This window comes from Notolabrus celidotus, chromosome 4 (genome assembly GCF_009762535.1).
Source record: "Notolabrus celidotus isolate fNotCel1 chromosome 4, fNotCel1.pri, whole genome shotgun sequence".
Taxonomy (NCBI): Eukaryota; Metazoa; Chordata; class Actinopteri; order Labriformes; family Labridae; genus Notolabrus; species Notolabrus celidotus.
The window spans coordinates 7,803,360-7,817,786 of NC_048275.1; the positions used below are offsets into that span (position 1 = coordinate 7,803,360).

Sequence of the window (14,427 nt, forward strand, 5' to 3'; positions counted from 1 at the left end):
TTATTACATCTATTCAATTTTTGTATTGTTTTAATGTTCTGTTATGAAATGAATGAGATTGGTGGAAAAAGAACAGTGCAAAAAGAGAACATGAAACCTTGTATACCTTTTATATAAAGAGCATTAAGATTTTATTTTCACCATCATAAAAACACAGCTTCAGATAAAAACAGTATTGTGAAATAAACCTGTCATTTCATACATGGTTGGCTCTGTGTAAACATTTTTTCTGTACTTTTTAAACTGACAACCTTACCGAGTGAGTGAATATTGGCCGTGGACATCAGCTCTTTTGTTTCCCAATTATCATTTTCAAAATAGTGAAAACAATGTTGGAGAAAAGGCAGACAGAAAGGCTCGTTGTTTGTGGGGTTACGTAATACAAAAATACTGCAGATTCATTTTGCGTTCACTGGTTGCTGCAATAATGCTTCACAAATAACACTTCTCTGTTGTAATCATGACAGCAGGAGGCGAGTATAGAATAGGAAAGCTTTGGATGAATGCATTACCAGCTGTTAAGAGGATCAATTTTCCACATCAGTGGCTACATTGCTGTGGTACTCTTAATAGGAAAAGCGTGACAGAGCACTCTATACAAAAATACAATACATTATAAAAAAAATATTCATAAAAGTAAGACACAAAGTAATACAGGAGAACAAACATTAGCACTGTGGCTTATAGAGATTCTCCTGCACAAAACAAGGAAATTGCCTTGTTTACATTAGCAAATAGGGCTAAGGGCGAGGAAATGAAGTCCCATGACCACATGGCCTTAAAATCCACATGGTCTTAAAATGTCTTATTAAATTGTATGCCCTCAAAAACACCTATTCAGACATTTAAAAACATTGCTGTCAGTGCAAGCTTTACAAAAGGCATTAAAATCACGTAAAATGTTTTTTCTCAGGGGTTAAAAAGTGATAAAATAGTGACAGCAGTATATACACAATATACAACATTAATAAATATGTTCTGTGAGTGAGATATCTGTCACAATCCATGACTTTTAAAGAGGAATGTAGGGTTCTGTCATTTTCAGTAATGTCTCTCTGCAGTTTGGAGCACACACATCCCTCTTTGTCATCATCGCCACATTAAAGAAACACTGAGACATTCATATGTTGGCAACTGGTGGGTTAAGTTGCACTGTGAATAAAAGGAGGTGTAAGTGTCCATATTTTCAAAGTATGAATTCCAGGAACTGGTCGTCACCTAGCATGTCCAGTGAGAGGCAGTTGGTTGACCTGCGCCCGTAGAAGGAAGGTTTGGCTTGACAGTGTAAAGGGGGGTAACAGTGATCAACAGGGGTCTTTGTGTTTGTTGAAGCGTCTGGGAGGCCAAAGGTGTAGCTGTGGGAGGAATCAGGTGGAAGGGTCGTCCCAAGAGGCGCAGGAGGTGGGAAAAGACGTACATCATCTAAACTGTGACTGTGTCGGTCCACGCAGACTTGTGCCCTGGGTATCTGGATCTAGAATAGAGACAGGAGGAGAACAGAGGGTAAGAAAATAAAACAGAGAAATACAAATGAGGAGAAAAAAAGGAACATGGATAACCAACCTGTTTTGATAACTCCTTGTTGCGTAAATTCACAAGATCTTCGTCGCTGTTCGGGAGACACGTTTCGTTTTCTGTAGAGCCAATAAGATGTCAGAGTCAATTTTGACAAAAGGCAGGATCAGATATTTTAAAAAGACACACTTTATGTAACTTGGAAAACAAATGAAGTGCTGTTAATTCCTACCTGATGACTGAGTCTCTGGGAAGAGTTGTGAACAATCCACCGATACTCCTTCAAGAAGATCAGCCAGCTGGAACATCTCATCAGGGTCATCCACAAGAGCCTCCTTTGGACTTCCAACACTGGACTGGACCTCTGAAAAAGAAGAATCTGTGTATTAAAAACCTCAGAAGACATGCATCTTACTGAGAATAGTGCACCAAAACTATTAAATAAATTGGGGAAATCTTTGGGTTCCTTTTAGAAATATTTGGACTCAATTTTAACAACATTTGTATTCAAATTCAATCTTTTCTTTAGTCTATGTTATCATTTTGTGGGTTGCTGTTGCATTAAAAACATGTAAATAAGTACAACATGATAAATAATAAACAAATCTATCTCACATGCGGTGGCCATAATTGCACTTATGAGAACAATGGACTAAAGAGGAAGGTTGAAATGTCCTGTACAAATGTTTTAATCCTCTCACCTTCCTCTTGCCAGCCCTCGTCTTCCATTCGAGTCTTACTTCCTGTGTCGAACCCAGACGTACAGGAGCTGCCCCGGCTGGTTGCTGAGCTGAAGCACTTCTCTGCTTGCTGCTGACCGTCCTCCTCCATGGAGGTCATCTCTGCGGAGAGGCTGTGTTGCCGAGCATCGGCTTCGATTCCGGAGCTGCTGGTGGAGCGTCGGGACAGACCGGGGCTGCTCTCGCTGCCTTGGGGGTCCAAGTCCAAGTCATCACTGATGTACGACTCCCTGTAACCCTTTTTCTCTGTAATGAGACAAAAAAAACTTTCTTAAATGAGAGCAGGAATCATCCAAACAAAGACAGGTCAGGCATGTTTGTAAAGAAGTTGAAAGAAAGAAGCACAGAGGATGAAGTGAGGAGACTAGCTCTACTGTGTCAACGGGGAACCAGTAGCAACTGATCATTTTAGAAGATTACAGGTTACTAATGTACTGAAATGTATAGATGATTCTTCATTTCGAAAGACTCCCAACATACTGTAGGATCAAGGTGTATCATATTAATGTTTTAATCCAATAAGATGCATTTTACTGAGATTGTTCCACAGACTTTAATTCATGTTTTTTCAAGAAGTGGAATAAAAGAGGTGTTTTTTTTAAATCGGTGTCTTCAACTTTGTTCTTCTATTCACATCTCTTTCCCCTACCTTCGGTCTCCTCCAGCTTACGTAGGTGTTTGAGGGACGGCAGGAGGCTGAGGTAGATGCGGTGGCTGCTGCTCAGGTGCAGGAGGAGGTGGCGAGAGCGGAACGATGATCCGGTGAAGTAAACCAGCTTTCTGGCTGACGGCAAACCATCTGGCTGGATCTCAAATTTCTTCCCCTGAAAGGGACAACATATTATATTTACTGACTGAATAGGGCGACATGTTGCAAACACTAAAGTGTACATAGCTAATGCCCATTAAATAATTACATCCTTTCCACTTAATCTTCACAGAGAATAGAAATTAGCATACCAGGAAGGTGAGACGGCCCACATTTGTCCAGGGGAAGTCGTACAGCATCTGTCGTATGTTGTTCACCTCCTACAATTACAAAAAACAGACATGAATAAAAGACATTGTTGCTTTTGTCAAACACAGAGGCTCAAGAAAACGTAAGCATTGTTTTCTGGATGTGTAATGTGTCTTCTTTATCCTAAAATTAGTGATCAATAATCAGTTGCTTCGTCGTTAACAGGAGCCATCTGGTCTTGGCAAAGAGGCCGAGAGCTTCTCGAGGTATCTCACGGTCCGTTGGCTCTTTAATCAGCCAGGACTGGAGCCCTAATCCCCCCCAGATGGCCCCTGATGGACAGATCAAACAACTGACAGGCAGGGTGGACGGCTCCTATCTCCTCATGCACCGCTGCTGGTGGCAACCCCACACATTCCTCACACGTCTGGTCAGAGGTTTTATTGCAGTGCAGATACAAAAGCCTGGATCCTTGAGCCAACGCAGATTCACTCCTGAGCACGTATGTGTTGACGTATATGCTGTGCATTAATAACACACTCACACATGCACGCACCTGATAAACCTGCATTCCTCTCAGGGTCAGTCCGAGCAAAGCCGTTCCTCTCTCTTCTTTCTTGTCCTGAACAAATGAATGATGAGATGTCAGAGAGGCATCTGAGCCGTTCAGATAAGACCATTTTTCCACAGCTGAGCCCCCTCGCCTAGAAACACAGGGCTGCTGCTAACAACAAATTAAAAGTGGGAGCACATTACGCAATGGATGGACCAGCTTCCAAAATAACACTCAATGGATGAGTGATTTTGAAATGGGGAGGACAACAAATTGGAAAAGATACAGGGTTACATAATTGCCCCCAAAGTTATTTGTCCTGCGTCGCTCAAAAAAGGGTCAAGCTCTGCTGGAAAAGATATTTCAGTCTGAGGAGGGAAACGTCTGGAAGGGATGTTGTTTTAAAATTAATACAAAAACAAATCTTATTTCCAAAACAGCCTCAGTAATCATTTCTGTTTAATGAGTTTAATAAGGCTGTAACTTCAGGTTATTTTCATTTTGTATTAATCTGCAATTTATTTAAAGGATTATTCAAATAATTGTCTAGACTAAAACTGTCAAAAAAAGGGGATTTAGCTTGACACAATTTCCTGTGATGTCTTTAAATAGCTTTTCGTCTCCAACCCCAACAGTCCAAAACCATAAGACTCAACATTTACTCTTCTTAATGACAAAGAAAGGTAGATCTTTCTTTTAGAATTGATTTTAAAGTCCTTCTACTTGTTTTTAAAAGCTCTTAACAGCCTTGCTCCTCCATACATCGCTGATCTCCTGTCATTTTATGTTCCAGCACGATCACTGAGGTCCTTGAATGCTTCCCTTTTAAATGTTCCTTGTGAGTCTCACACAGAGAGAGAGAGCTTTCTGTTTTTATGCCCCTAAGCTGTGGAACTCTCTGCCTCTGGACATCAGAACGGTGAGCTCTCTGGGTGTTTTTAAAAGTAAACTTAAGACTTACCTTTTTAATCTAGCTTTTGATTTGGAGTAGTTTATTTTTAGCCCTGGACTGGATTATTATTATTTTAATTATTTTAATTATCATTGTAATCATTATTATTTTAATCATTATTATTTTAAATAATTGTTTTAACATTTATTTATCTTGTTTATATATTTAACTCTACCTTATTTTTAACTTTTCTTTCTTCTTTCCTTATTTTATGAATTTTCTTTTATTTTTAAGTATTTTATTTATAATCATGCCTTTTATAATTTTACCATTGTGTTGTTTTCTGTCTCTGTTATTCTGTGAAGCACTTTGGGCTGCATGTTTTTTTGTATGAAAGGTGCTATATAAAGAAAGTTGAGTTGAGTTGAGATAATTTTTACATTTTAGAAGCTGGAATGAGCAACAATGACAAATTTGCTTGGAAAATGACCCTAACAAACTACATAATCATCAATAGAAGTTGCAGATTAATTTTCTTTTGGTCAACTAATCGATGTATTCATCTTTGCAGCTGTAGATCTGAATCAACTCGGCCTTTAAGAACACTTCACAGGAAGGTGTGTGCAAGAAAAACTTGATTAGTGACACAAAAAACACTAAGCTGACTTCATACCTTTTGTAGTCTGTAAAATGTGACAGGTACATCCTCCAGTCTGCACGACTCCCTGATGAAGAGAAGGGTGGCATCCCGAGTAGACATGCCCCACAGCTCCTGATGCACCTTAGGCCCATGGCAGAGGAGATAGTCTATTCCACGCTTAGCTATAATCTGCAGGAGGCAGAGAGCACAAAATGAGCTCAGAAACTTAAAGTCTACATGAGGAGAAATGTATTCACTAAACTAAACATCTTGCTGGATTCAAAGTGTTTTAAAATGCTGTGACTCCACAGTTAGTACACGTACCCAGGGGGGAAAGTACTCCTTGGGTTCAAAGTATGAAGTAGTCTCCATGTCTTCCCTGGGCAGCGGGTGGTCACCGAGGTCAGCCTGCAGGGCGTAACCTGCCAGCTGGAAGTAGGCCTCCTCCTGCTGACGACATTCAGAGCGAAGCACCCGCTCCCGCAGGTCAGAGTAGTAGAGATGCCGTGCTTTTCGTTCACTGGAAAAAAAGGAGGGGGCAGGAGGGAGGGAAACAAAAACATGTCAGCAGGGAGGACAAAGATGGATTTAAGAAAAACAAAAACAGAAGCAAACATAGGCTCCAAGTGAAAAAGATGTGTAAAACATATATTGATAGACTTACCAAAGTAGTCTACCATTCTCTATGTAGTACTGCACTTTGAGGAACAGGACTAGCGGCAGGAGTCTCCTCAGTGATCCCTGTATGCAGAGAGAGACATGTTAGAAAAGGCCTGTGTGGGTGCTAACATCTTTTTGTCATGCTTAATGAAAAGTGGTGGCATGTAGGCCACTGAACTGTGCCTCCCAATTAACTCACACATACATAGTTTGGAAGGGGTCACAGGGAGCTAAGTGCTCCTCATTTACAAAACCTCAATGTTTTACTCTTCGTGACAGACTCTCTTACCTTGCCTGAGTCTTGCTTGTACTCCTTGGGAAAGTACTTGGTGAGTTTCTCCTCCATGTCTAAAAATATGTGCTCATTGTCTGTGAGGGAGAGAGACAATCAGGAAACAAGCAGACAGTTAGCGAGCAAACAAAACCATCATGAAGCCAAGCGTGAAATTTGCCCAACAATGGGATTCATTGGGGTAAAAGAAAAAGGCCTTGTTCTGCCATTTGCGAATGAGGCTGCCAGGAAGACACCGACAACAATGCCAATGTCCGTGTATACATTCTCTAGTCCAAGTTGTAGCTTAGCAGTATAGACCGAAAAGCACCAGTTATATTATAAAGCAGTTATATTTTAAGAGAAGGGGGAATGAAGGCCAAGCAGCCTGGCTTCTATCTGGATATTTAGCTTCTTCGCCCTCTAGAAATATCCTGAATAAAACTTGTTTCCAACATTACAGCTCAGGTTTGCAAACTTTAGGAAAACCAGACAAGCCTCCAAACACAGAGCACCAACAACAACCTGTGCGTCTCACTACTGGTGCAGAACAGTGTCAGGACCTGTGCACAGGCAGACTGCCAACAAGTAGGCCTGCACAATATGAGAAAAATACGTAATGTGCAATCTCATTGATCTGTTGTAGTAATGATATGAAGTGTGATAATTACAGAAATATTCACAAGTGCCCACACTACAGTGAACAATTACAGCCTGTCTGCTGTTCTTCATGTTCATTTGAAACTAAACGTAATCATGGCTCAAAGCAAACCAGTCATGTGATCACAGATTTAACCTTTGTATACATCAGTCTATAGATATATGTGTTAACCCTTAAAGACCTCGACCATTTTTGGGGGCGCCAGACTCTCCTGTATTTGTTTTGTTTTTCTAACCTATTGAAGCACTCAGCATCAAGTGCCATATCATTTTATTCAGGAGAACATTATCTTTCACTGTGCTGCATTTAAAGTGCCAGTTTTACATTTGTTTTGTCTGATAATGGATGAAAATACTGAAGTTCTTTAAAAATCGTCTGGGAATTGAGATCATTTTTTACTGTGAATTCAGACAAAACATCAGGAAGTTTTGTTTTGTTTTATTAGAAAGTTGTACTTAGGTGTTTTAGACTTCGAAATTAATTTTTGTAATTATCAAATCTTTACTAAGCAAGTTACAGCCATTTATTATAGTGGTTTCTTTTTTTTTCTTTTTTCTTTCCTCTTGTCTGCATATATATTTCTGGTTTGTGTCATGTTTGTCACAAACTGTCAAATATTAATGCAATTTTATATTCTGTCCCTCCTGATTCCACAACTAATCCACAAGGGATTTTTTTCACCACAACCTTGGTACCACTTCATCTGAGGGTCAGTGATACATCACTCGAGCTTCTCTGATTTCATTGAAATGATGTGAGAGCATGACCATTACACCCAGACTCCATTTTGATAGGTTAAATGTGCCCTTACTGAGTCAGAGAGCATGGAATGTTTTTCTTATTCAGTGCAATCATACTGACCTCTGTGGTATGTTGATTGGAAACGCTCAAACTGGTATATTTAAAAGAATTGTGATTACAGGGTCAGCCCTACAATCAAGGAAACAGCACTAAAAGGTATACATGCAATTAAGCCATTTCACTATTTTTCTAACCATGAAAGTCAAAACTACCAGATTTCTTTATTCTTTATGTCTGAGCCTTTGAGTTATAGAAGCTTTCATAATGTAAAGATCATTTCACTTTAAAAAATGATAAACTATGTCTGCTCTACCTTTAAAGCTGTTAAATTGAAATTAATTGTCATATCAATAGAGAGGCTAAAAGCTGTTTGCCCAATGTGATGAGAAAGTGGATGTTGTACCATTCTCAGCCTGGTCTCATGAGTCATGACATGGGCATTTCCTATTTGATCCACCTTATCTCTTTTGTGTAGCTAAATCACTCACACGAACGGTTTCACAACTCGTTCCTTTCCACCATCCATCCCTCCTTTCATCGTTTTTAACCTCCAGCTCTGACTCAGTCCCTACTTCTTCACCTCTCATCTTTCATGCAGGCGATTGAGTAAGAGTTGAGGAGTTGAGGCAGTCTGTGTCATGGCCAGTCTCTCCACTTCTTCCCCCTTTAAAACACCCACCCTCCTCTTCCCATCATCAATCCGTCCCTCCCCTCAGTGAAGAGGAGGAATGCAAGGGTGCATTCCAGGCTTAATGAAGTTAATATTGCAGGAATCCAGGCCCTAAGTGATCGCTGGACCAACACCACAAAAACAAAAGGCTGCTTGTTTAAGTGGTGAGCCACACAAGATTACTGAGGCATTTCAATGTATTCATTCTAAAGAAAAAAGAGCAGGAACACAAGGAAATAGAAAGTTCAGAACTTTGCTCGTGGGCTGAAGTGGATTACAACGTTCAATTATGCAGACCAGGAGGGAGGACTGAGATTGTTTTGGTTTAAGCGAAATAGCATTTCACTACAGCATTACATAAATAAGAACTTTCAAAAGAGTGGCACTGCAAAGCCCTGAATAATCCAACATCAGGCTCGTGTTTACAATCGATCTGATTGGTGAAGTTTAAGAGCTGTATGTGCAGAAACCACCAGAAAATCTGATCATGCATGGTCTTTTTTGTGAGCAGTCTTTTCATGCTCATGCTCAGTGAGTAGTGAACTTACCCTTCACCACTGTGAGGCCAAAGAAGTGCAGCTCTTTGATTCCAAGAAGCTCAGCCACACGGCTAAAAACATCCTGCCCTGTGGACTTGGGCTGGAGAAGCAGGTGGAAAGACAAAGAAGACTTTTTCAATATGCATTCACAATGTGCACAAACTGTATGGTGCAGCCAAAACAATGCAGTGATGAAGAGAACTTTAAGAAACCCGTCACGTGAGACAGATAGAGAGGTTTTTTTTTTTTCCACCCACCCCGACGTTGATGTCCAACTGGTCTTTGTTGGGGAGGAGAACACAAATGGTTCTCTCCTGCTTCGTGGAGGCGGACATGATGTCTTGCGTAGTATGTGCGTAGGGAATACTTCCTCTCAGATAAACTGCTTCAGTCTCTGATGCCTCACTTTTTATCTGCTCCTCCCAGTTCATCCATATTGAATCTACAAAAGGAAGACATGAAAAACATTATTCAAGAATTGTGTAATGTGAACGATGAGCGAAGCACACTGGAATGTACGAGAGTTTATCACACAGTGTGTGAGATGTTCATGAAACATCAGCCAAAGCAAACACTGGAAATGCTCTGATATCATTATTCCCTATCAGATACAGACGCCTGTTTGATGTCATGAGATTTGGATGACATTTAATACTCCTCTGAAACATGTGGGTTTAAAAAATTAGATCATTGTCAGAAAAGGACTGGTTACTGAAACCTTGGCTAACATTACGCACCGTTTTCTTATCCTGATGTGATCATATCCAGAAACCAGTTCACTCTTTGGGAAGATAAGAAATTATAGCATCAGATCTTCACTCTATCTTTAAATGTATCCAGGGATGTATCCACAAAACAACTCAAGCAAAAACAATCCCATCCTCAGACACAACAGATACTCTCTAATTATCCCACAACCAAGATTAAGTCAACATGACTCGTTCCCTTCTGAGGAGTCCAAATGTTTTACCGTCACAGTTATCCTCCAAGAGTTGAATCAAAGCTACTCCACTATGAATGACATAAATTGGTCAAACTTCAAAGCATATCCACCAAAACAAGGAGCCAAGACTTCCTCCGTCTATAATTAAAAAACAGAAATAGTTGGGAAAATTCAATGAGCTTACTAAACTCTAATCCAAGTAATAGCCCTCAACTAGAGGCAATCAATCTGGTAATCCCTGTGCATGCCTTTTATGTTTAAACACTGACTGAAGCAACACAAAGCTTTAAAAAAAGGAATTGTGTTATTCCTTATTCTGCTTAAAAAGGCCTAAAATAAAAGGGGCTTGGTGAATTTGGAAAGCATATTGGCAACTAGGGCTCTCCTGAAGCTTGCCACACTGTGCTGACCCAGAGCCCCAACTGGTACGTGGTTTATCTGATTAACGTCTCAGAATCAATTAATCAGGTTAATTACTGCCGCACGCCGACTCCGATCCCCTTAAATCCAGCTCTGGACAATAACCTGGTAAAAAAAACAGAAAAGATAAAAACACACAAGGGAAGAAATGTTCTGTTTGGAAGCAGAATGGTATTGAGCTAATGTCTTCAAAGTAAAAAATACAGCAAATGTTGTATTTTTAACTGAAGAAACAACAACTGATCTAACTAGCAGGGAAAGAGATCCTTGAGCAACACAAACAGCTGTTCCTTTTTGTCATACATGTTTTTTTAACCACCTTTTCAGGACTCTAACATTCAAACCGGCCAAAAAGGTGTTTCCTTTATTTTAACAGCAGCAGCTGCAGGAGGTCTCTCCATCTACATCATCATGTTAAATCAAAACGTTAAAACAACATGTTGTCAGGTCGCAGAAGTTCTTGGCTCGGAGTGAAAACCATTCGTCTTACCAAATATGATTTTCGGACAAGTTGAAACACGGCCTCACTTACATGTGTGTGTGTCAGGGCAAACAGACATCAAAAACCTGATCTTCCAGTAGCTTTAACATCTGACTTGTTTATGACGCTGGGTAATTATACTGTATATTAACACTGACTGCACTGTGGAGGAAAAGCAATAGAAGAAAGAATATCTTTGCAAAGACATCATGACTAACCCTTACATCATTATATGTTTATTCTGGATGTACTTACTGAGTCTTGAGGTGCTTCTGCTGAAAACAATTTATGTCCATGAGGAGTTTTGCAGCTGAATAATGTGATTAGTTTATATAACTTCTGGTGGTTTGACTCAATAGTCACAATATCCTCAATACAGTTGAATTTGTCACTTTAATAAACTCCTTTACTTTAGGAGTATTCTTTTAAACTGAGATATTAAGGGGTTGGAAAAACACTGTTAGAAGCTAGGAACCATGAACGTGTGAAGCAATAACAAGAAAATGGAGACAGATCTTGAAGGAGTGTCCGGATTGCTATGTGTCTTATTGTTTGTTTGTGTCATCCTGACTTTAAATGTTGTTTTATACAAAACATTTTAACAGTTGTCATACTCGAGGCATCTTTTTGTAACATGCAGAGCACGATTTCCCCCTTTGTATCTTTAATTTAATGAACTCATGTTGAAGACATTTTCTCACTGGCATACTGAAATGCTTAAGATTTAAGATTCAAGTGGAAAAAAACATTACACCCTGATTTGAAATACTATAAATATCTATCAACAACACAAATGTACAATATATCAAAAGTAAAAGCGATAAGTAATTATTAATGCTGTCATATTAAATCAAACTACATCTTAAATGCTGAGTAACTGAACGAGGAGAGAGCATGCCAATCTTATTCAGCCAAATTCCAGAGTTGAAACAGCTGTATGCTCGCTCCTCTCTGCAGCATGCAGCACCAAAACAAGGTTACTATCAGTCCAAACAGCGTTGGCTCAAGTCCTCAGACATCCCCCTTGTTGCTGACCAGGGCAAAACCTGGCATCACATGAGAGCAGCCATCTGTCTTAATTCCCCTCCAAGACTGTCATAATCCCTACTTCTGAGCACACTGTTGGCTGCTGGATAAAACATCCCCTCTGCACTCTGCATGCTCCCCCTACCCTCCTCACTGTCTGCTTTTAAAGGAATAAGATAAGAAGGGGGATCTGACTAAACATGAAAACAGCATTACACTGACTCATCCCACCTGAAACAATAGGGTATGCCAGCTTTTTCAGAGATGGGGGAGCAGATCTTTCCATAAGTTTGACTCACAGCCTTGTGGGAAACATTTAAGCCAAGATGCAATGATATATTTGTGAAACAATTAGCCCTGGAATCTGTCAAAACTACAGGCTGGGGGGCCAAACTGGTCACATGGGTAATTCAAACATTGAGAATAGCTTCTCAGGTGTTAATGCAACAAGTGATGAGAATTTCTGCTGTTTTCAGTGACTTTGGTTATTTTGCCCAACTCAGCAGTAAAATCTATCTCTTTTAGTGTGAAGAAAATTACTTCATTTGTTCATACTAAGCCTTAGAATAAAAACCTGACCCCAACTTTAAATATAAAATACACTGTATGTTTATTGGTTGATTACTGAGAGATTCTTGCACAATAAAATGCAAGGGTCTTAATCTTTAATACATTAAAATGTTAGCTCATATTTATGACTAAAAATGTGATATGTAAAGTGAAAAAACACATACTAACATGATAAATAAATACATTTGTAGATGAATATAATACAAATATAAATAAATAAATATTATGCACTACATTAAAAAATGTAATGCAATTTAAATGCATTTAAATGTGCAATTTAAATGCAGAGAGAAACATGCCAAAGCCTCATTAAAGCCTACCCGGTCAGTAAACGCAACACAACGTTGTGCATAATGCTGGCTAATAGATTGGTTTAACTCAAGCCTTAAGTTTGTTCACTATTAACACACATTATTGAGGTAGATGCATCAAATCAGAAAAACAAAGCATGGTAAGTCTAGTCTAAAATAAGGGTTAAATTATATTTCTTATCACAGTCATTTAGACATTTCCTGCATTTAAAGTGCGTGTGTATCCGGATGGGATGGTAACTTAAATGCAACAAGTGCATCCCCAAACTCTGACAACTGTTAGTGAGATATGAGACATTAAATCACTCACCGTCACATAAAGCAAGGTAATGAAGATATAAGTTCAGTCACGAGCTCCTCAGAGTCTGTTCAGAGTCTGTTCAGACATGCAAACTTCTCCTCTTGTCTCAATGGATACATGACAGAAGCTGGAACACAAGTTTGTCCTCCTCACCATCGCGTGTAGTAACTTTTTACACCGCAGAGGAGAGATGACGATTGGGACGAACCATTTCAGACACCAGGGGGGGACGCTTTACATGTTGTTGGACATCTTTGTACCCTTTTCACTGTTTTTATCTAATTATCATCTCATCTTAGCTTTTGTATGTTATCTTAATATATAAATATGACTTTAAACATATAGGAATAGACACATAAAATATTTTAACTCAGTGTTTAAAGTTTATCTCCCCCCCCATGTCTTACATTAATGTAGTGGTCCTGTACTAATTAGAATAAGGTTCGAACAGAAGTGGAGACTTCCAGTCGGCGGATAGTGTCCGGTCTTTTCCTGGAAATGTGTCATCCTGAAATTAGCATATCTTTCATTTTGACCAATATCCAATAATATGAACAATATGTCTTTTTAGACAACATGCCATTATATGTTTCCCCCTGTTTCACTGCCAGGAAAACGAGTAGAAAAGTTGTCTAAATACTCAAAGTATGAGCTGTAACGAGATTTAGAAGAAGAGTTGGATGGTTTGATGGACAAATAGATAATTCCCTGACCAGATTTCCCTCTTCCTTTTCTCCTGCCATGTAATAATGATAATAATAAAGTTTATTTATATAGTAATTATGAAAACAGACGATACAAAGTGCTTTACATCAAAAAAATCCACAATACTAAACAAAGCATGAGGGGAAGGCAGAGCTAGTAAGACAATTTAAGAGGAACAGCTGAATAAAAGAGTAAAAGAGAAACTACTAAAAGCAATTAAAATAATACAACATTTAAAATCAATAAAAACAAGGACTGAGTAAAAGAAAAACAATAAAAGTAAATTAAAAATTGATAAAACAATATTAAAGGAAGCCTTTTGATAAAAAAATGTGTTTTCAGCTGTGATTTAGTAGTGATTAGTGGTAATTTTTGCCTCATATTTTAGATAATCTGGGTAGTTACTTTTACTCTTTTTTCCTGTCATCCGTTACATAATGCATGTAGTGTGCCCACTGCTTATTTTTCTCATGTTTAGAATATGAATGTAATATTTTCCCTTGACATCATTCTTATTTTTTTGCTTGTTAGCCTGCACTTTATTTCTTTAGTTCAATATTATGGTTTACTAATAGGATCTTTTTGAAATAGATTGTGTGCTCCAATAAATCCACCATCATCGCATGGAACCTTCATTAATCCAGTAAAATCATTTCCTTTAAAAGAAAAATGAACAAAACTGGAGATAACAGCCTCTTATCAGTTTCAGAAGGGCTGTAAAACTTAATGAGGGAGGGGAATTGCACAATTTTCCAAATAGTGACACAGAC

The 14,427-nt window shown here is 38.9% G+C and overlaps 1 protein-coding gene across 1 annotated transcript; it reads right to left on the reverse strand.

Moving 5' to 3' along the window:
* Nucleotides 1–103: 103 nt before the first annotated feature.
* On the reverse strand, nt 104–13,123 carry zgc:172136 (uncharacterized protein LOC566376 homolog). The gene is made up of 14 exons (XM_034682260.1): nt 12,962–13,123; nt 9,158–9,342; nt 8,910–9,000; nt 6,248–6,327; nt 5,963–6,039; nt 5,623–5,818; nt 5,332–5,487; nt 3,770–3,835; nt 3,216–3,284; nt 2,905–3,079; nt 2,217–2,501; nt 1,748–1,879; nt 1,564–1,634; nt 104–1,474 (listed from the first exon to the last, which is right to left on the reverse strand). The coding sequence occupies exons 2-14, from the start codon at nt 9,329–9,331 to the stop codon at nt 1,187–1,189; spliced, it is 1,860 nt and encodes a 619-aa protein (XP_034538151.1). The 5' UTR covers nt 9,332–9,342; nt 12,962–13,123; the 3' UTR covers nt 104–1,186.
* Between the last annotated feature and the right edge of the window lie 1,304 nt (nt 13,124–14,427).